The 22,090-nt window shown below is 45.6% G+C and overlaps 1 protein-coding gene across 12 annotated transcripts in view; it reads right to left on the bottom strand.

Annotated features, from left to right (window-relative positions):
- Window positions 1–1,428: 1,428 nt before the first annotated feature.
- FAM222B (family with sequence similarity 222 member B) overlaps window positions 1,429–22,090 on the bottom strand; it is a 38,878-nt gene continuing 18,216 nt past the window's right edge. For 6 of the 12 annotated variants that reach the window (XM_056356435.1, XM_056356516.1, XM_056356682.1 and 3 more), the window contains 2 exons: window positions 13,364–13,491; window positions 4,501–6,758 (listed from right to left, as the gene is read on the bottom strand). In XM_056356435.1, coding sequence (XP_056212410.1) covers window positions 5,173–6,758; window positions 13,364–13,445 — 1,668 coding nt within the window. In that variant the 5' untranslated portion in view covers window positions 13,446–13,491 and the 3' untranslated portion in view covers window positions 4,501–5,172. Of the gene's footprint in view, window positions 3,980–4,500; window positions 6,759–13,363; window positions 13,492–15,779; window positions 17,922–17,993; window positions 20,096–22,090 lie in introns of those variants that run through there. The other 6 variants (XM_056356981.1, XM_056357079.1, XM_056356217.1 and 3 more) reach the window with 4 other exon arrangements.

Raw genomic sequence — 22,090 nt, 5'->3', positions numbered from 1 at the left:
ACGCTGTTGGTTTTGGCAGAGACCACCTCGGCGCGTTGCCTACCTTGGGTCAAACTCAGCCTTCACATCCTCCCACCATCTACCAGGGTAGGGTGAGCTCAGCGTAGGGCGATAAGACCAAACCCAGCAATTAAATCTTGGGAAGAAAACCCTATTTGGCCCTAAAGGAGAAGTTTAAAAGGTTGGATCTTACTCTGCCATCTGCCAGAAGCCTTTAGCTTAGCTCTGGCTGCATGTAACTCCTCGGCCAAGGCAGCAGCTGCTCGCACCAAGGTCCCCACTGGCTCATTATCGCCCCAGATCTTCGCCCCAGTGATGAACAGATCTAACCGGCCACAAAGCCGACGCAGAAGTCTGAAGAAGCTTTGCAGAAGGGATTCCTCCTGTTGGGGGGACAGGTGAAGAAACGAGATACCGAGCAGCTCCAGTGATGCCGAGTCAAAGGAGAGGAGGATCTTGAAGCTCCGTCTCCCCAGGGCGGAGGGATGGAGCGGCTGCTCTTGGCACAGCGGTCCTGGATGCTGGAGCCAGGATGCGGCAGCGCCCGGGGGCATGCAGAGCTCTTCCCAGCTGAGCTTAGCTGGGCTAAGCTGCCTGGTTTAGCCCAAATTCCTGGAAAAGCACGTGGGAACCAAATACATTTCTTAGTATCTGGGGAACACTGGAAACCGTGAAAGGTATTAGTTTGCCATCAGAGGGATTCCGACACTCAGATGTTGGCAGCAAGCACAGAGGAGATGGATTTTGAGTTGTGTCATCCTTAAGAGATGAAAGCAGGCAGATTAAATTAGATGTACGATCACTGGAAAGGGGAGAAAACCCTCACAGCTCCTACCTTCTGGAAGGGGTCTAGAAATGTTACGAATCTCCTTTAAAATTCTGTATTTAAAATTACGTTAATAAGCAAAACTCTGAGATTATTACACGTACCATTAGGTCAGCACTTTGAAGGTCAGCAGCTTCCAGGTCCAGCTTCTGGAGCAGCCCTATGTCTCTCCAAGGACACCTCCCTCCTGGCCCAGGAAAGCAGACCTTTACAGCACGAGACAGCCTGAACCCTCGCAGATGTCAAAAAATCTCTGAGTTCACATTGACAGAACTTAAACTGACTCAGGCTCCTCCTCCTTTTTTTAGTAATTATTTCAGCACCTTTCTGGCTCGGAGATGTTCTCTCTCTTCTGTTTTCCCACACCTCCTCAATGCTCTTATTGGAGAAGAGCAGCCAGGCTGTGCCCGATGCATTCATAGCCCAGAAACCCTTCCCCAAATTCCCCTTGGGACAAGCACCCACCCCGTGCTGCTGACCGCAGCCACACAAGCCCCACGCACTTGCACTGCATAAAACCAGCAGAAGGGGCATAGGGGCCAGGTCTCTCTTTCATTTTTCCTGTGGACAAAAAAAAATAAATAATTTCTAGTTCATACCCGTAGCACATCAGCAGCAGTGTTTATCATCAGTCTGTGGTTTAATGAAATACAGCAGCAATTCCCAGTTCTCTCCCCAGTGAGCCCCAGCAAACATTTCTGTTTGGTTTCTATGGGAGCAGCCGAGTCCCACCGAGACACCTTTCACATCGTAAGCGAAAAGAAAATTCACAAGTGTCTTTATAAAATGCTAACTTTGGGCTGTAACAAACTGGGCTCGTTATTTAACAGCTTCAAAGCTTCTGCTCAAAAGACAAGATGCATCAAGGATGGAAGCATCCTCTGGAAGGGTTTACGCCACATTCATGTTTATCCCTCCTAGGATCTATCTAGTGTCCACCTCCAGCTGGCAAGGGAGTTGCCAGGAACCGTTAGAGTAACGGTATTCTGCTAAATCAGTGCGGTACCCTAAAGTGGGCAGATTTGATGAGGCAGCATAAATAGTTCAGGAAAACATGTGGAAGCACCTTACTCTTTCCTCAAGGAGCAGAACCATCGTCTGCAGGCACCCAGGATCCACCAGGGGAACGGAGGCCTTGTGCTGGAGTCAGAGGTCGGGGAGCCACTGACCCACAGGTGAAAATTCAGTTGGAAAGGCAAGCTGAGTGCGGCGATGGGAGCAGCAGCCCGAGCCCCAACGGCAGGCGGCCGCCTGCATCCGGGTCCTGGGGAGAGCCCAGGGCGAAGGTGCACCCCTGGCCTTGAAATTACTCTTATTTCTGCACCCGGCAGAGACTGAAATAAAACTGCATGTGGACAGACATTCCCAGGAGAGCGCACCTCCTGCCACACACCAGCCCTCTGGTCGCCTTTGTCACCGGGGCGAGTGCCAGTGCCACAGCTGGACCCCCACGCCGGGCCGCCTGCGCCGTGGATTTGGTGCCTGTGCTCGAGGTGTACCTGGGAGCAAGACAGGCCAGTGCTCCTGTCCCTCTGTACGGAAGGTGGTGGGGAAGAAGGAAGGAGAGCCCATTAGCAAGAGGCTGCTGCAGAAGTGAAAAGGGCTGGTTTAAAGAAAAATCTCACTCCTAGAACAAAAGGAAATATTTCAGTGTATTTTAATAGTAAAAGGATTCCTATTTTTCAAGCAATGTCCCACCTGGATGAGTCTCAGGAGTATTTTTGCTTCCCAGACCCACTGCAGCGGGGCCAAATCTCAGAGGCCGTGGCTCTACCTGCGGCTGCCCGCGGAGAACGAGCCCCAACAGCTCTGAACATGCTGCCATCGCTAATGCAAACACCATGACACGGGACTCTACTCAAGTCTCTCTCTCAGAAGAGCAGGAGGAAAAAAAAAAAAAAAAAAGCTTTTAATAACAGTCTGGGTTGAGATTTGTAGCAGGCTACTGAACAAAGGAGATGCCAATATTTTATTTAGTAAAAAGGTACGTATTCAGGTAGCAGAACACCTTACAGTAACTAACTCGGCAGGAAGGGTTAAAGTCATAGCACAGCCCTAGATCAATTTGGGGGAGTAGGACGGGGAAGGCGGCGGGGAGACTGTAAGGGAAGCAGCTTCAGACTCGAACCTTGGCTTCCAATATAATGTATTCAGAAAAATATTGCATGAAAAGCCTCAGGATTTTAGTTCTTTCATAGATGTATATTTACCAGTTTTCACAAAGACTGCAGGAATACGATTATAAACAATAAATTAGGACTTCATGTTGCTATCATTTGGCATAACACAATCAGGCAATTTTTCCTTTTTAAATATAAGGCAACACAAGCCAACACATAATTTAATCCGTCTTTAGTCAAATTGCTTAACTTTGCTAAAGAGTTACCACTAAAGAACGGTTTATAGTACACTTAAAAGAATTTAAATAATGACATGATATAAGTGTACTAACTTACGCAAGGAGTCAGAAAACGTACTCTGCTAAGCTTTGAAACCTAAATATTTGTTACAGCCCAGGACTACACGTCTAAATTAAAAAAATACAAATAAATGTTTTCTAATTTTTCCATTTACGAAAAACTTTTAAGAATCTCTAGCCAACTATGACGTCACTTCAAAACTTGTTATTTTTTTTTTTTATAATTTTGTATGATGTCTTTTAAGATTTTAAACCATGCTCGTTAAGGAAAGTTCAAGGAGCAAATACTTAAGGCTTTGTTTTTCAAAGGGCTGTGAGGGAGGCCAGTGGATGGCAGAGGCCAGTGGGTTCACCCATACACAATGCTACTCAAACCCACACTACCAGGCGACATTCATACAGAAATATTACACTTAAAAGTTACAGTGTAGAGCAATATTTTTAGCCAGTGTACATATAAAGAATCAATGCATTTATTTTCTTATTATTATTATTTTTTTTTTAATTTCCAAACTTGATTGTGATCATTATGTTCAAGTATTAGTCTCATTAACAGAGATGAGAAATTTTCTACTTACAACAAATTCGGCTGTTAGAAAGGAAAGGTATGTTTCGGTACACTGAGGAGAACAAGATGCTGAGGTTACCCCATAGTTAGTGTCCTACGATCACTGACTCGACCAGCTGCTGGAAGTGACGTGGGAAAGGAACAGAAGGAGTTAGGCACCGAGACCCTGGGAAAAAGAGATGTTATAAATAGCTTTGCTAATTCCCAGAGAGGAGAAATGTTCCATTAAACCTGCTGTGGCGTTTTGATGGAGAGGAATACAGGACCATTGGTCCCACAGTGGCTCGTGAGCGGAACTTCGCTTCAGATCGACTGCCTACCGTCCCATCGGTGCTGCTGCCCCAACAGGACCGCGCCACGCTGCCCCGGCGCCCGCTCCATGCGCCGGAGACTACTTCGATTGAGTCTCCCTCACCCTGAAATTAATTCTAGCTACCAGAGAAGCGGCTGAACCCTTTTTTTGGAGTCATCAGTGGGTCTGGATTCCCTTCACATCAGGACAGCCAGACTCCTAGCAGCGAGGGGTTCAGACCAAGTTAGCTCTTGCGCTGACCAAAGGGGAGTGGGGAAGGGAAACACAATGCCGAAAAAAGGCAGCTACCTATGGCAGCTATGCTGCCTACATCCTAAAACCGCGATTCCCCCCTCCTCCATACCCTGTCCACAACAACAAAAAAAAAAATTAAAAAAAAAAAGTGTCAGAAAAATCTGCCAGAGACTTTTGACTTTGGACAAAGTCTAAACAATAAATGCGGGCACCTTGGCAAGAAACAGCTGAAAAGCTTCTTCCTATATTAATGCCTAAATACATACCCCTAGCTAGCTCTTTTCAAATGTAGGCTTCTTTTTCAATTAAATAAGCCTCTAGACAGTGCAAATGGTCAATGTTTAATGCATTAATGAAATGGGCTTTCGAGTTGAAAATAAGCCCTACTTCCTGACAAATTCTGTTGCTCTTAATCTTCAGAGGAAATTGAGATGGAAATTTAAGCAGCTACACTACCTCGCTCTTGACGGGAGCTGGTGAACAGATGCAACTGCGAAATCCTGCAGCAACTCAACATCAGTCCAGCAAGTAGCTACTAAGCAGAAGGCAAAAGCTGCACAAAGGGGATTCTGCAGTGAGGAAACAGCTGTGGCGTGAAGTAGTGTAATGAAATTCTTTGACACAAAAGGCATGTTAAGTATTTGATGCATAAAGGAGATGGATAACATGTAAGCAAAGCTTTTAAATATACAGTATGTCTTCTTCCAATGGTTACTATAATGATCACACAAGTTTGCAAGTTAAAAATGCCTTGCTTATTAATTAAAATTAAGACTAAACCTATAATTTTTGTCTGTGAAAGTGACTGCAGCCTATCTATACCCTGGGTGTTGAATATGAAGATTTCGACTATCGGTTGGTTCAGGTGCTCGGTTCATGGGAGGCCGATGGACTTTTCCCAGCACGGCCATGCTCTGATCTCTGAAGCAGGACTGCTGGAAGTCCCCGCTTAGGTAATCCATGGTCTGCATCACATTATTCTGGCTGGATGGCCCAGCTCCAGCTCTGTAATGAGTTCCTCCTGCACAATCTAGTGGCGCTCCTGCTGGCTGTCCCCCGTGGAAAGGCATGGCGAGGTCCTGGGACCCAGAGCTGTCACTGTTGGGTGTGGGCAGAATGTTATTCCAGAGGGGCTGGAAATAGTGCCCATTGGTATATGGCAAGGGTCCCTGCAACCCGTTCACAGGTGGAGAAGGCGTAGGCTTCTCAATGGGGGGCTTCAAGCTGAATGACTGGCCCATGCACAGTTCTTGAGGGTAGTTTGAAGTTTTGCCAGGAAAACTCTGCCCTGCGATCTCTCTCTGAGGGTGCTTCCCTGCGAGTCCAGCAGGCCCAGCAGCATCCCCACACATTTGCTGCAGATGCACAAGCTGGTGCTGGTTCCAGGCAACCGATTTGATTTCGTTCTGGTACGCGGGCGGCACCCTGTTAATATTCACCATGGGCACATTAACAGAGGCAGGAGGAATAGCAGCAGCAGCATGATCTACAGGGTTTACTACACAGGAAGGCATGGGTGTAGGGACATTGTGAGTAGATACCCTGGTACTTGCATTGATAAGCAGGTTGCGACTTATAGGGCTGGGGTTTGCAATCTGTCCCTCACACACTGAGGTAGTGCTAATGCCAGCTCTGGCCTGGCAGAACTGGTTAATCTGGTGCACAATGCTGCTCAGGTCCGGTGGCTGGTTCTGCTGCAGGGTGGCAGCCATAGAGAGGGGAATGGTTGAGGTAGACACGGTCACATTCGGCGGCGCATCTGCATCCGGCATCTTTCTGCTTCCATGTAAACCCGGCTGCAGCAAAGGATTTGGGGGGTGCTGCAGAGTCTGGTGTGCCATGGTCTGAGGATGCTGCAAGCCCTGCGGCTGCTGCATATTCTGAGGGTGCGGCAGCGTCTGTGGCTGCGGTATCCCCTGAGGGTGCGGTAAGCTTTGTGGCTGTGGTATACCCTGAGGGTGCTGCAAAGTCTGTGGCTGCGGTATACTCTGGGGGTGCGGCAAAGTCTGTGCATGCTGGAGAGCCTGCTGGCGAGCAAGCGCCTGGGGGTGGGTTAAAGTGCTAGGTGCAACGTATGGTGTGGAAGGGGGATTCATCATCGCTTCCGGCAGCAGACGCGTGCGTGTCCCGTCAAAGTCTTTGATAATTCCTTTTGCTGGAGATTTGACTATCGCCAGGAGGCCTGTTTTTGTGGTGGCCTGAGACGGGTAGGGACTGTACCTCTGGCCCGAAGTATCAAGTCCGTTCACAGTACGGCGTATGTGTTTCCTCTGGGGAACCTTGACACTGTTTGGAAAAATTTTTATAGTCAGTGGATTGTTGGCGACCTTCTTAGCATAAGCATCCAATTCTGCTGGGGTAGGATACTGTGCAGATCTCATTTTCTGTGTAGTGTCCCCTGCGGAGAAAGGAAATTTGTCAACACCAATTCTGGTAAGCAAGGGATCAACCTCAGGGCAAGACAGTTGGACAACAAGGGTAGAAAATCTCCAAGGAATCAAGAGGCAAGAACTTCACCTTCCCAGACCAGCAGATCGTGTACCAGATACCTCATTCCCTTTATTACCTGGTGACCAACACAAGCCCCAGTTCAGCTTAAGGCAAGACCTGCCTAGGGGAGCAAAAGGGAACCAGTGTTTTCATCAGACTATGTTTACAGTTGGACAAAAACAGGTAACATGCTATAAACATCAGATTGTCTCCAGCTTGAAATATTTCTTACAGCTTGCGGTGATGGGCTAAGTTTCTATTTCTTTTTAATTTAAGTCTGCCTCCCCGTGGCTCTTGAAGCCCTTCTCAGTACCCTCACCGTGCCATTCAAAATCAGAAAGCTGCAAATTAAACATTAAAGCCATGTAATGCTGAGGTAGGAACCATACTGCAGGGGGTTGACCCCGGCTGGATGCCACATGCCCACCAAAGCTGCTCTGTCGCTCCCCTCCTCAGCTGGGCAGGGGAGAGAAAATATAATGAAAGGTTCGTGGGTCAAGGTAAGGACCGGGGGATCACTCACCAGTTACCGTCACGGGGAAAAAAAAGACTCGACTTAGGGAAAATTAATTTACTACCAATAAAAATCATAGTAGAATAATGAGAAATAAAACCAAAATATTAAAACACCTTACCCCACTCTTCCCCATTCTTAACTTTCCACCCATTTGCTCTCCCTCCTTCCCCCCGAAAGGCTCAGGGGAACAGGGAATGGGGGTTGTGGTCAGTTCATCACACCTTGTCTCTGCCACTCCTTCCTCCTCAGGGGGAGAGCTCCTCACCCTCTTCCTATGCTCCAGCGTGGGGACCCTCCCACAGGAGACAGTTCTCCATCAACTTCTCCACTGTGGGTCCCTTCCGTGGGGTTCACTACTCCCGGAACAGACTGCTCCAGCGTGGGTCCCCCCCAGGGTCACAAGTCCTGCCAGCAAACCTGCTCCAGCGCACGGGTCACAGCCGCCTTCGGGCATCCCCCTGCTCCAGCACGGGGTCCTCCCCAGGCTGTATGTGGGGACCTGCTCCCCTGTGGGCTGGGGGCACCACCTCACCATGGGCTTCACCACGGGCTGCCAGGGAATCTCTGCTCCAGTGCCTGGAGCACCTCCTGCCTCCTGCACTGATTCTGGGTGTCCACAGAGTTGTTTCTCTCGCATATTCTCATTTCTCTCTTCAGCTCCTGTTGCAGAGGACTCCCCCCCTCCCCTTCTTAAATACGTTACCCCAGAGGCACTACCACTGTTGCTTATGGGCTCAGCCTCGGCCAGCAGCAGGTCCGTCTCGGAGCTGGCTGGCACTGGCTTCATCGGACATGGGGGGAGCTTCTAGCAGCTTCTCACAGAAGCCACCCCTATAGCGCACCCCCCACCTCACCATGCAAACCCAATACACACACGAAGCACCTCAGCTCAAGCCTCCATTTACATCAAGTTCCTCTCTAGATGCTGACACCTGGAAGCACTTTGAGTGTCTTTCTGTCCATTAGGAAGCCCTCGTCAGCCCAAGATCAGCAAATGGAAGGAGGCTACATGTGCGTTATTTTATGGCTTGCAATTATTTCTTCAGCTAAATTTTCAGTGTGGCACCCTCCTAAGGACAGTATCCTTGTACCACACAGCAAAATTATGTGATTACCTCATAAGATTAAAACCATGCTGTTCCCCAGACACAGACAAAAAGACTTCTGGAGACAGGGGTGTGGTTTCACTTACTTCGATTTACCAGATACCTACCTTGCCCACAAGCTCAAACCACTTCTGGAAAGAACTTCAGAAATCTAGGGAAATGCTTACGCCTCTCTTGCTAGAATTGTATTCCAAGAAGAGCTGAGCTGTTCCCCTACCACAGCTCTGCTGCTTAACTCCTATGGGACGATTTTATCATCTTCAAATAACGGCCTGCAGCTCTGACAACCTGATTTTACTTTTGCTTGACCCACACACTTCCCACTGCCCCAACAGTTTACTGGAAAAAAACCTACCCATCCTTTTTGCTAAAATTTTCAGCAGCCCCATGCCATCTGCTGCTAGGGAACACCGCAGCTAGCTCCTCTGGAGCCCAGGAGCCCCCCAGCCCCACATCTGGCCCTCTGACCCAAGGAAATCTAATGCTCCCAGGCAAACAGCCCTTCTTGAAAACCCACCTCTGATTCTTTTAAGCAAATTGTCTCCAAAAGACTCCTGAACACAAGAGTACCACCCATCTCTCTCCCTTTGCATTCTGAAGCTTCCAGTTTTCACAGGTGAGGGAGAGCAGCGTGGCTGTAAGAGCACTCACTGTCCAAAAGTAAGGGTAAGAAAACAGAAAACAGGATGGATACCAAAGAAAAGATAATTATAGAAATATTAAAAATACCTTTTGTGAAATCAGAAGCTTTGCAAGCAGGTTGTCTTGCATCTCTGGCACAGCACAGGTTACACTCTTACTCTCTGTGCTGTCCAAACACTGGCACATACCACCCTTACTCTTAATTAGAGGAAATGCTCATTTTATATTAACCCGAACACCCTCTCTGTATCCCTGGACCTGCTGCTGCAGGCCGGTGGTTTAGATCTGCCCTTTTGAGCAAGCCGCCATGCTCCTAGTGGAGAGAAGAGCCTCCAAATGGCATCTGCCAGGACCACCTTGCCTCAACAGCCAAGGCCTTCACGAACTCCCAGCCTTTATTTCCAGCATTGCCCATGCTCGTTAAGTTCTGTTTCTTCCCCAAGAGATGACCCTTGCAACTCACCATGAATCAGAGAAGAACCATCAACAATGGACAAAGGCACCCACACGTGTCTGTATTATGGTTTATGTTATACCTACGGCCGGTGCTACATAAAGCTTTTGTTTTCATACAGAAAATTAAGTAGATACTTGAAGACACCCTTACCATCAAAATTCCCCAGCCTGGTTTATATTTATATAGGCAAATCAGCACATTAGGTGGTAAATAAAAGCACTGAACAGATACACTACATATTCTTTGACCCAAGCATCTATTTTTCCATTACATGGGAACCGCAATGGAAGCTTTTAGAAAGCAGCTAAACCATCAATGTTTGAACAGGCTGCCCTATCAGTTACAACACATCTGTAATCCCAAACCTGGAAGAACTCCTTCCTCCGAGAGAAAATAACCCCTCAGTTCAACTTAAATGATGCACCAACATCAAGTTTGCCATCCTAGCAAATGGCAAACCATCTTTTAAATCCCTTGGACAGGATCTTCTGAAACCAACGACCATGTCAAACAGCGCCCGTTTTGCGTACAGCTAAGATTATGTTCCTTTTACTATGGACCAACTCAGCCATTCTACTTACACCTGAAGGTGATGTATATCTGTGCGCCCCAACATGCTGCTTAAAATGCGCTTTGCTAGTAGTTCTATAGCCAAGATTCAACAACTGTAATAATTAAGGCAGCAAAAAAATTAGGAGAAAGGAGAAATGCATTACAGGGCCAGCAAGAATCTGAATATCCCATGCAAATTTCCTACAAACCAGTAAAGAACAATTAGGTCTGGTAATTAAGTGAATGGAAAACCAGCTGGAATAGACTGAAAGAACAGGCTGGTATTAGAACACGCTCATCATTCACGTGCAAGTGCAAGAATTCTCAATCAGGCCATAAAATGATGAGGCGGATGGCAGATGAACAAACTACATTAAGAAAACAATGGGATGGGCTCCACAGAGCTACCTAATGGCAAACGCAAGGCAGAATACTTTTGTTGAAAAGTAATTACTTCATGTTTACTATAAGGTAAAGTCGTGCATATGAGCAGTTACCCCAATAAATCGGTGAGCTGCAAGTTCACACTCCTGCTAATCCCATGGCAATAGATTCATCTGGTCACATTCCTGTGCGAGTCTCACTGCTGGAGCTAATTTTGTCATGAAATGAGATATATTTCTCTGCCTCACCTCAGCACTGATGTAACATCTTTTAAGTACATTAAGGCTTTAAAACCCACTGCTTTTAAAACTGCCTACAGTTAAATTTTCATTAACATGAAACAAAATACAAAAAAGCCTTCAGGATTCCTACCCTAATGAGAACATCCACACCGGGACAAGTGGAAAACAGCTGTGCCCACCTTCTGCATAAAAATCTCAATTGCAGCAGTTTCTCTACAGGCTTTGCAGAGACAGCCCTCATCCCTAGAAAGGACTCGATTTAGCTGATGACCCCATATTCAGTCCAAAGCTGCTCTTCTCTCTTTTGGTCCCCTGGCCCGACTCTCCAAAAAGCACCTTTCACCTTGATGTTGTACCACTGTCACACAAAATCACCCTTTTTCTCCCAGACCTCGTGGCACTGCCGCTATGTCCAAGAGCGGCTGCAATGCTGCCCAGTCTTGCCTCAAGTACACTGACTGACTGGTCAGGGTTATACTGGAATCTGGGAGAAAAGAGAGAATATCAATATGGAGTCAGTGAGAAATTCCCTGTGTAGATAAGGATGACTTTCAACGTTAGCCTTTCCTGCGATGCAGGCTGGAATTCAAAGAAAAACACTGAAATTGGAAGTCCTGTAGTGATTGGTTTCTAAAGGAAAAAAATACGTGCATATGAATCTACAAAACTCCCACTGCACAGACCGCCTTTAAGAAAAAAGCCTTTTATTTGAAAGTGAATAAGGGGGGAAAAAAGATAATTGAGCTAAATGTGGATTTTTAAGCGTTAATAGAAAGTCTGATCCAGAAAACTACACTTAAAAATTATTAATACAAACACTGTAAGTCTGAATAAAGGTTATCATGTGGAGTTCTGTGCCTTTTACAAAAGCAACAGCACTATTATTAAAGCCCGCTTCCAACCCCCCATCAAAAGTCACAAGTCACCGTTCATTAAAAATGCTCATTAACTCAGCTTTCCTTTGGCCAGGGGCTAGACTACTTGTGCATATACAGTACGGAGAGAAATGCACCAATTAATCTTACACACATCTGCAGCAGGGGTGAGCAAGGTCTGTACGAGCAGTTTCATTTTCCGTATAAATCAGAACAAACTGTAACAGCTGAGCATTACCACTGCCAGCCAGTGCCTGCCAGCTACTTTATGTCCTAAATTCTTTTAAATGCAGTCCCCGAAGCTCTTCACTAAGCAGGATACGGCAATGCTTTCAGCACCGGGATAAGCAGTTCTCAGAAACAGAATCGGGTACCACCAGGTTAAGAAACTGCCCACATACCAGCACGTTGCCTTGTAAACGTGTAATTAGCAAATACCTGATTTGTGCACAGCTACCCTCACGTGAACCTCAATAATTTGCTTTCAGAACTAAGCTTTCTGATCCACTGTAAAAATTTTCACGTAATGCCAAGGACCTAGGCACGTTCTCACCACAACAGCATGTTTCAGTCAGCAAAGCTCAAACTCGTAATGGGAAAGAGAAAGGAGGAGAATGCCCAGTTTCATGCCATCTAAGGAAGTCCTTTTGTGAGTAAAGATTTTTACTACCGCTGAAAGTGTCATTACAATTACCAAGCCCGTGGAGTCAGCGTAAATGCTATGTAAGTGCTGCGGGAGTGCACACGTGTGTACGTGAACGGTGTCATTCACTTCTGGCAGGACCAGGACTCTTGAGCTCGTCGCCCTTAATTGCAAAATTACCTTGACTATTTTCAGTAGCATCACAAGCCTTAACATATTAATTTAGCTACAAGTGGACTGTAAATGACTTGGTCTTAAAGAGCAACAAGTTCGTCAGCGAACTGAGGGTACAGACATCTCCCAATGCACATTTCAAATACAAGAGACAGGTCACAGCCCTAAGAACCAAGTACATTGATCTTACATAGAAACCTTGGTATTTCTGAAATTTCAGCTGAACAATCAATGTGCAACTTCAGTGATAAAGAGAGACAGTAAGATTTAAAAAAATCTCTAGCCAGTAAACATTCCCAAATATAAGTTGTTCTTAAAAAAAAAAAAAGAACAGACTGAAGTTATCAAAAAAGAATTACCAGGGTACTCTGCAGACGTATTTTCAGAGGCACCAAAGAGACATCAGAAAGAAGACGGAAACTTTGAACATTAGTAAATTTGGCTAGATCACTAATATTTGCAGTATATGCCCCAGGTATGTAGAACAACAGAGCTGCTGACCTCAAAAGGTTTGTATTAGCCTGATCCAACTGTTATTGATGCCTAGGAGTAATTAAACGAATGGAAGTGAAAAGGAGTTGGGAAAAAGTTGCATTAAGAAGCAAGTCAGCTGGCACACTTTTAGCACAAAATGTTTTCAGCAGAGAGGCACGAACCTCATAGAAACCTCACTTGCGTTTCATCTTGCTGTGGTTAAAATTAACCTTTATAAAGCCAGGAAAGGGGGAGAGCTTGCTGCACGCACGTGAACCTCCACAGCGATTTCTCAGAGCCATTATCGATGCACGCCTTGAAGGCACAACAAAAGAAAAGACTCTAACATTAAATAGTTTTTCCACTGTATCCTAAATGTTTATGTCACAGCTGTACCAGAGCCAGATTTAACAGTTAACCACATCCTGCAGACAAAACGTCACTCACATTTCTGAAGTCCAGTGTTCATCTGCGTGTAAGAAAGAAGCTGAAAGGAGAGGTCACCTGGTCCTGGCAGACAGGCCAGCATGGCAGACAGGCACTAACACAACATGGGGCATTCACTCCTCTGCACACTGCAACAACAGAGAGACAATTCAAAGTTATAATACAAGGAGGAACAGAGAAAAGAAAGCGGCAAAGAGCCATCCCTGGGTGATGGCCTGACCAAACGCAGATGCGCAACCGCTGCTCTGGCCCTTACTGCATCTCTTAATGGCAACGGAAATTCTGCAAGAAGTGGGTCATCTGCAGGGTTAAAACTAAAATAGCTGTCTCGCTCTCCTCTGCTGCTCGACACACAGAGAATAATCCATAACTCCATCCTCAAATTTCAAAGGTGGTTGTTACGAATGGTAAAGAAACCACCATAATTCATTTTACTATATATTGAAATGCGCTGGCTATCTACCACGTATAGCCAAAGCAAGTCCTCTAGAGAAATCCTGTCAACTGCTCTTTTACATTTAATAAAAAGGCACGGCATGCATAAATTGAAGGCAAAGTATGCAGCGCTCTGCCTTGTGGCAAGATTAAGCTGCATGCTACAGCTTGTAATTTCTGTGGTCCATTAGGCTGAAAGATGAATGGCTACAACTTCCTTCGTTTCAGAGGAGACCGGCTAACCTGCGCAGCTCTGGGTCAGACAAACAGCAAGACGTGCCTTCTGCACAAAGGAGCTGCAGAGGTGCCACCATTCTCTACTGCAGAGGTGCAGCATTTAGAAAAATCAAACCTCACAATGAATGCCCAGAGCACTAAAGCTCTTTATATATAAACACCGCACAGCTACCCTCAAATCCCGTCATCGGCACACAACGTGGGGGTTCCTGGCACACAAAGCTAACTCGGGCTCAAAGCCCCCCAGTGCTACTAGAATTATGGAGAAATTTCAGTTGGCATAAGGTCTCTAGAGGCCACCTGGTCCAAGACCCTGCCCAAACCCCCCCTGTTGCAGGTACCGGGGCAAGCTGCAGCCAGCCACGACCACTTTAGAAAGCTCTGGGAAATGGGATGGCTGAGCCAAGCTGGAAAAATTGGTTGACTTCTCCTTGCCCAGATCTCCACAAGCATCGGTGCTGCTGTACAGGGAGTGATTTTGCCAAAACACTTAAGAAGTAGCTAGAAAATCCTTGGTGCTTGTTAAATGACCCTCAAAAGATGGAAAGAGTTGAAGGCTTCCAAAGTTATAGGCTGATTTAATTTCAGTCATTGTTTCACAAATCCCAATTAAAACAACTGGGGAGGCATTCAAAGATCAAAAGAGGTGAAGCAGAAAGCTCACAACTGACACGAAAAGCCACGGCTGCAGAAACCCCGCTGAGGCCACTTCTGAAAGAGCTTCACTGCCGAGGGCCGCAGGAACAACGTGAAGCCTTTGGATGACACCCAGCGCAGCAATATCAACCCTGCGTCCTGGACAGCACCACCGCCTTCATGCTCCAGAAAGCTCCAAAAGCAGATTTCTCTGCAGGGACGTTTTAAAGACTTTAATTTGAAACCTAACCTCAGACCACCATCACAAGTCAGACCGCCCAAGGAATACTTGCACCGATACAGCGAACAGCATGGACTTAAAGCTTTCCAGTAGCACAGCAATTACTCACTGTGTAGAATTCATTAGCTCCCTGTTTATATGCATCTCCATGGTTCAACACGCAAAGGCTGATTAAACTAACGGCCAAGAAATCTCATACGAATATTAATTTACAAAAATCGTGCATCTTCACTGTGCGAGCGCTCTCAAAAGCTGACAGTGTTGCTGAGAAAGCCTGTTGGGTGCCACTGTGACTAACAAAAATAGTTTGGGGCACTGAATGTCTGCTTGACAACTCCATGCCATTGCCCATTCACCCTACCCACTCAGAGTAATAGCAACTCGGTGCTGTGAGAAAACAAACACACAACCTCACCAAGATGCAGGGCCAACAGACAATCATCAACAGGACAAGTTTATGTCATTCTCCCTTTCATTCCGAGAAGATAGTAACAATCTACACTACCAGAGGTCCAAGATACATAGTTGTAAAACCTTGTGAAATAAATCTAAACCCAGATTTTCTTCTCGCCCTCTGTAGGAGGTGGAGTTCTTGGAGTCTTTCAGGTGGTGTTCAGAAATGATGACTGAAGACCTGTCACATCCACAACTTAAAGGAACTGCTTTAGGAGGTGAAAAGTTGCTTGACCTTTATAGAAAAGATTCATTCGTGACTATAAGCATGCAAAGTTCAGTGAAACTCTGCAAACAGCCTGTGGGCAGCAGCTTCTTGTCCCAAATCATGCCCAGCAAGACCAAAAAGGCAAAACAAGAATCCAGCTCCTTTTAATCAGAAGACAAAACCACAGTGAGTTGCCAGAGCTTTACCTGAGTAAGCAACAGAAACGTTCACAGTCAGCAAGAAAAAACAGTAATTGTATTTTCCTTTTTTCCTCATTTCATCAACTTCAGAAGACTGGCAAAAAACAAGACCTATTTTTCAGTGAAAAGCAGACAAACAAAATTAAAGAGTCTTCACTGCAGTCAGAAAACCATGAGATCACACCATTCCCACACTCGCCTAAGCATCTACCTTTTACTCCAGTAACGTCTGACACCAGCCCAGGCCTGCATAACCAAAGGAGCTCGGTGTCTAAAACATTACTTAACCGATGGCAAGTTTGTGTGCAGCCCCAAAAGAGACAAAAGTGCTCTGCAGCACAGCACTGTGCTCAGTGTGCTCTTGGACAGCCCAAGGAGCAGTTCCGACAGCAAGATAGGCACAGGGGTTTGCTCACCTGCTCCGTCATTAACGCTCATTATAGCCTGAACGCTGTGACTCTCTGAGTAAGCCTCTTGCCGAAGTGCCACGGAGGGGCTCTGTGCCACGCACGCAGCAATAAACAGGATAATGGCACATTAGGAAAGAGAACAAGTGATTAAGAGTGGTCGCAGTGTTCAATTCAGAATAGCCAGGCTTCTGTGATAAGACAGCATCATTTCCTTGAAGGTCAAAACATGTATTTACAGAAGCTTTAGCTCCAATACAGAGAGTAATGTTTTAGACAGGGCTATAAAGGCAACTTGTTCCCGCAGGCAGATAATCATTTTAGGCAATGTCAAAGGTTCATAAAAGACTGGGGCAGTAATACAATAATTCTAAAGGAAATACTGGACTTACAAAAATCATTTTCAGTAGAAGCGTAAAATCATTCTTTTAGCTTGATTTGCAATAACCAAATTGATGCCATCTAGGTCACTGCTGAGCATTAAAAAAAGAAATTCAGACTTATAGAGAAGTGCTGACCGTAACTCCATTGCTGAATTTTGTATTATAATTAAAAACATGCTTCAATTTCTGATCTCTATGAAATTAATAGTTTTTCAGAATCGAGATCTAAATATCTGAAAACAAAAGCATTTGAATTATCTTTACCAACAAGCCCGTTCACTTTTTTATTAGATGAACATTTATTCCCTTTGAGATACTCGGCACCTGACTAGCACTTTCTGACCTGACTCTGCTCCAGCACGACCTAGCGCAGACAACTCCAATATACCACCCCCAGCTAAAACGAAGTGAAATCCCGCACGGACTGTACTTGGGATTGAGGTGAGCATCAATGGCCATCTCAAACTGCTGTTAAGCACAGTCTCAGGTCGGCAGCGCAGGGTCCTGACACAAAGGCCCATCATCCCCCTCCTGTGCTCGGCTTTATTGCTTGTAATTAGTCCAGAGCAGGAGATAAACCAAACTTGGCACGTCAAGGCTTCTCACTAGCAGGCTTGGCTCCACGGTGGCAACTTGTGTGGGCACCAGCACCTGCAAAGCTCCCCAAGGGCTGCTGCCCCAGCCCCTTCGAGGATGGGTGGCGTGTTACTGGGGGAACTGGAACGGAGACAGCAAATTAAGGAACTGAGGGGTGTTTGCGCCGCACCAGGCTCAATAACTCACCTAAACCAGTCAGCTGTAAACCGGAGGGCAAGCTGACCCAAAGCCAAAGTAGGTTTTGGCATCCAGCAATGGAGAGCAACTGTGAAACTCCTACCTGTAAAGTTTTTAAATTGCATTTTAAACTGATTCTGCATACGGCCAAACACAGCATAAAAAGCTATGTACTGAAAATATATATAAAAAGATAAAAGTGAATTTCTAGAGGAAAACAATGATTAGATTGGGATAAATAAATAAACCTCTTTGAAGTGATTTTAATCTAATGCAGCTGCAGGATATAATCTTGACAGCACAGGTCCTGCAGGACACTCTATGAAATAGTTCACAGGTTTAGACAAGATCAGGTTATTTTTTTTTCTCCTAAGATTTATTAATATTTAAATCAAAACAGATTAAGTTTAAGATAAATATGCAGTGCTTGGGATTTGGGGGTAACTGTCACACCCCCACAATGACTGTTAAGTTCAGCCTTACCTGTGCATCAGGTTGGTTTTTCGGTCCAGGCAGCACAGCGTCCACTGCACTGATTTTCAAAGTCAGTCCTGCCACCACCAAGGCTCACCAGGCAGGACTGGAGAACTCACCCCCACCCACTGCCCAGGGACACCCTCCCCGTAAAGCTAAGAATCAGTTCCAGTATAACTTACCATGATGCTGCTTTTCTGGACTAAAAAGATGTATTATTTTCTGGCTGATATTCAGTGTTTAGTACTGCCTCTGCCAGACCCAGTGCTCCTCAGGCCAGGGGGGGTACTTTTACACGGTAAAACCTAGATGTTAAGCAACTCAGTACTACCAGGAAATTTCTAATACTCTAACACAGCCTTATCATTATATAAACAGACCACATACGCAGAGTTATTGCCAAGTTTTAAATACGCCAGTCTCTGAAGCTCCCAAGAGGCCTTACAGGGTAAGCACACAAAGGAAACACTCCCCCCAGACCATCCCCGGCCAGTGAAATATAGGGAAACCAAGCTGGTTTAGACGAAAGCAAGCTGGTGAAGTCTAAAGTTAGGTTCCTGAAAGTAAACACACATGTTTGAAATTCCATGATTAACTGCGGGCTTGTTCACAAAGCCTGGGGCTGGGAGGAAGCAGGAGCATCCACCCACGCACAAAAGAAAAGCTCCAAACTATTCCAAGTTTCCAGCACCCTGGGGTCCCATAAGCCATGTGAGGGTTGTTAAGCGCTTGTGGCTGGCTGATACGCTTCGCTTCTCGTTATTTAAAAGGTAGCCCCGTGAAGTTCCATAACCGCTGGCGGGATTACGGCAACCCCCAAGCGCACGCGGCACAGTCTCTCCAAGTTCAGCATACAGATAAATGCTGCGAACAAAAACAAAAACTAACTGGGCTTGTGAAGTTTCTTCAGTACAAATGTCTGCAAGAGCGTGCCAGGAAACATAATTGAATCTGTGCCAATTTTCATGCTCCAAGGAAAACTCAGTGTCTCATTTACCCCCCGGCAGGCTGCTCAAGATTGAATGAGACTCATTCCTTTTCCCTCTCCCAAAGTAACCTAAAATCTAGGGGTTTCAAAAATCTGTATCAGCTGCAGTCACTTGAAGCCCTCTGCCAACCTCAGCGTTCAATACAATTCCTTCCAGCCAGCCATGGCTTGCTTGACAGTGTCCAGACTGATGGTGCAGGCTTCCTGCCTTTCTCCAGCCCTAAAACTCCGCTTTATTCTCGGGCATTACAAGAACGGCCTTTTCCCAGGACTGCTGAAGAGCCAGAGATAAATCTTACCGTTTCCTGGAACAAAATTACCAAACTAGCACTGAAATCATCACCGGCTGGTATCACATCCTCTTAATGTTTTATAAATGGAAAACTGCAAAATAACATGCAGCGAGGTAGTCTTTTGAAATGGCAATAAATCACAATAGCATCGAGTGTACTTGGGGATAAATAAATAGGGAGGCTGAACAATAGAAAGTCGCCTTTTGTAACAAGTGGCATGCGCTGTCAGCATCTGCCAGCACAGGACCTTTTGGCTTTCTGCATTCAGGTGGACCTTTCGTAGAGCCCTGCAACAGTTTCGAACAAAATCAATTTTTGCTTCTTGCAGTTTAATTAACTATGATTTCGCTTGTAAACCGTTTCACCTTTTAAGCTGACCTCCATTCATAATGTTACTCAGACAACAAAATTAAATAGTTTGGAGGGGGAAGGCAGAGAGAATTTAAATGTACGTGGGATGCTTCAGGAGAGGGGAGGCACCTGCTGCAGCACAGCTCTGCTCCTCTCCCCAAGCTGGGATGGCAATGCTCTACAAGGTAAGGAAATGAAGCAGCTTTGGGGTAACAGCACTTAAGTGGAAAATTGTGCATATCACACTCCTCATGCCCAAGGGCTACCACTAAAGGCTTCTAGGTAAGCAATTTGGAACAGGATGTAGTGCAGTAAAAAAAGCCAAGGCAGCGGCTCTCTGCTCCAGGCAGGCAGGTACTGCCACATGTACCATCAGCTCCATCAAATTCACTCTTCAGATAAAGCAGCAGCAAGCTCAAGGTTATGATCGTAAGAGTTTAAAAAGCCTTTTTTCAGGTTGATCCCAAGAGATTATTTTAAAACACAGTAGTACGCATCTGCTGACGAGTAGAACAGTTGCCTTTAATTGTAAGATGGATTTTTACATACCTTCTGACCTTTCATCTAATTGAGGCCTAAAGAAGAGAAAAAGAGGAAAAGCTATACGTCACTTCAGTTATTAAAATCCATCAAGCTCAGACTTTAGCCCTGGGATAACCACAGCCAAAAAATTGACTTGCAAGTAATTATCACCGCTATCTGCAATAAAAGTTAATTGGACATAATTGAACCAAAGCCCTAATCTGAATGAAGCTGTTGCTGGCAAGAAGCCTGCTCCTGCCTGCACTTTGCAAATGAAACTGCTAGCAGTAAAATGGACAAATACAAGGCTGCTTTTACAGTCTGCCCACTGCAAATCACAGCGCAATTCTGCAAACAGCTCGTTAGCTGGGCCAAGATAAAGCCATTAAGAGGGCCTGTCCTCACCAAACACACTCTTCGACAACACCCAAACACTGCGACAGCATTTAGTTCCAAAAAAAAAGTTTCAGTTTTACTGACCTCTTAATTACATGGACTGAAACGTAAGATTCGTGTCACGAGATGCTGGCTTCATCAGCCCCCAAACACTGTAAACACCAGTACAAATAATGTACTTTTTGAGCACGTAAAGATACCAACTCAAAAGGTTTTCAGTGCTGATAATTCACCACCTTCACGCAGTTCAATAGCCTTTCCTGTTGCAGGACCAGCTTCTTTCATCTCTGCAGCGGAGCAGACAATTAGCTGCTTTCTGTGCTCAGCTCATGCAGGTGGCTGGGGGAAGGGAGCATTAAACTAAATTCCTGCTGATTCGTCCATTTATATTTTGCATTTTTGTTAACTAACAGACCAGAAAGCGGTCGTCATCCTCCATACCACTTCAGAACTTCCTTCCAATTTTAATTATTAACACTCTGTCCTTCACCAAAGCACTTAACAAACATTACTGAAGCCACATAACCACTCTGAAACAGGCAAAAATTGCACACAATTCCTTTTACAGTGGCTTAAGGTTTTTTGACCAGATTTATGTTAGAAGACTGGTCTCCTGATTATGGGCTAGCCTATGACGGAAGAGATCGAGGGAAGGATCTGGCTCACCACTGGTCCACGATGTAATTTTGGATGCAGCATTTAATCACCCAATGCCACAGTTGCTCCTTGTTAAGAGGACGGCAGTGTGTGACAGTTTTCTACCACTGAAGAAGACTTTGAAGATAAATGAAACTGTGCAGCATTCAATACTACCTTGACTTCTCGCATCAGGCTTACAAGGTCATGGTGCAGGCAGCCTCCCAGGAGAACTGGCAGCAGACCACCCTTCCCTGTATCGAGTGCCGTTTGCTTACCACCCCGCTCTGCATTTTCACAGCTCAGAACAGAACATCTTAGCTCAAGAAAGCGGCAACGGAGAACCAGTGACATCAATTCCCTTTCATGACCCAAATCAGTGGCTTACTTTACTTTGCTCAAAGCCCTCACCTCTTTTTAAGCCTATTTTTAGATTTAACTCCGTATTCTGCAATGTGGCAGGAGCTGACAGACAACACAGGCGTAAGTAGGTCTTGCCAGGTGTGGCAGGCCGCTTCTAAGGTGAAAAAAAGCTGTAGAAAAGACAAGTCGGGACGATTGTAGGGCCTGGCCAAAGCTTCAAAGGAGCATTTCTGGCTGTGCTTGAAACACATATGCTAGTGGTCAGTTATGAGACAGATGAGATACTACTTTTACCATGGGAATATATGCAAGAAATAGGAAAATCGACTTGCCTGAAGTCAAAAGCAATTTGTATAACTTTCTATCTGCTGCCTCTGAATTTTCACTACACTAAGGCATTCTGACCTTTAATTAGTTTTCTTTCTCCTTTTATATGGTAACTTCCAACTCCAAGCTTTTAATGCTGTATTGGTGGGAAACGGGAATAAAAGAACAGTCTGGGATGTATCTCAGTTACGCTTCACAATGCATAAATCCGCATGGTCATTTAGGAGAGGGAGCAAAGGATGCTACAGTTGAACTGCAGCAGTTAAGAGCAGAGGCCAGGTAAATACAGCGTTGTCTTCAAAACCTGCATTTGCCCAGGATATCAGGCTTACATTTGTATTTTCAAAATTCAAACCAGACTCCCTCCGTGTCACTGTAACATTCACAGAAGATACCATTTTCT

This window comes from Falco biarmicus, chromosome 1 (genome assembly GCF_023638135.1).
Source record: "Falco biarmicus isolate bFalBia1 chromosome 1, bFalBia1.pri, whole genome shotgun sequence".
Lineage (NCBI taxonomy): Eukaryota > Metazoa > Chordata > Aves > Falconiformes > Falconidae > Falco > Falco biarmicus.
This window is presented reverse-complemented; position numbering and strand designations above follow the sequence as displayed.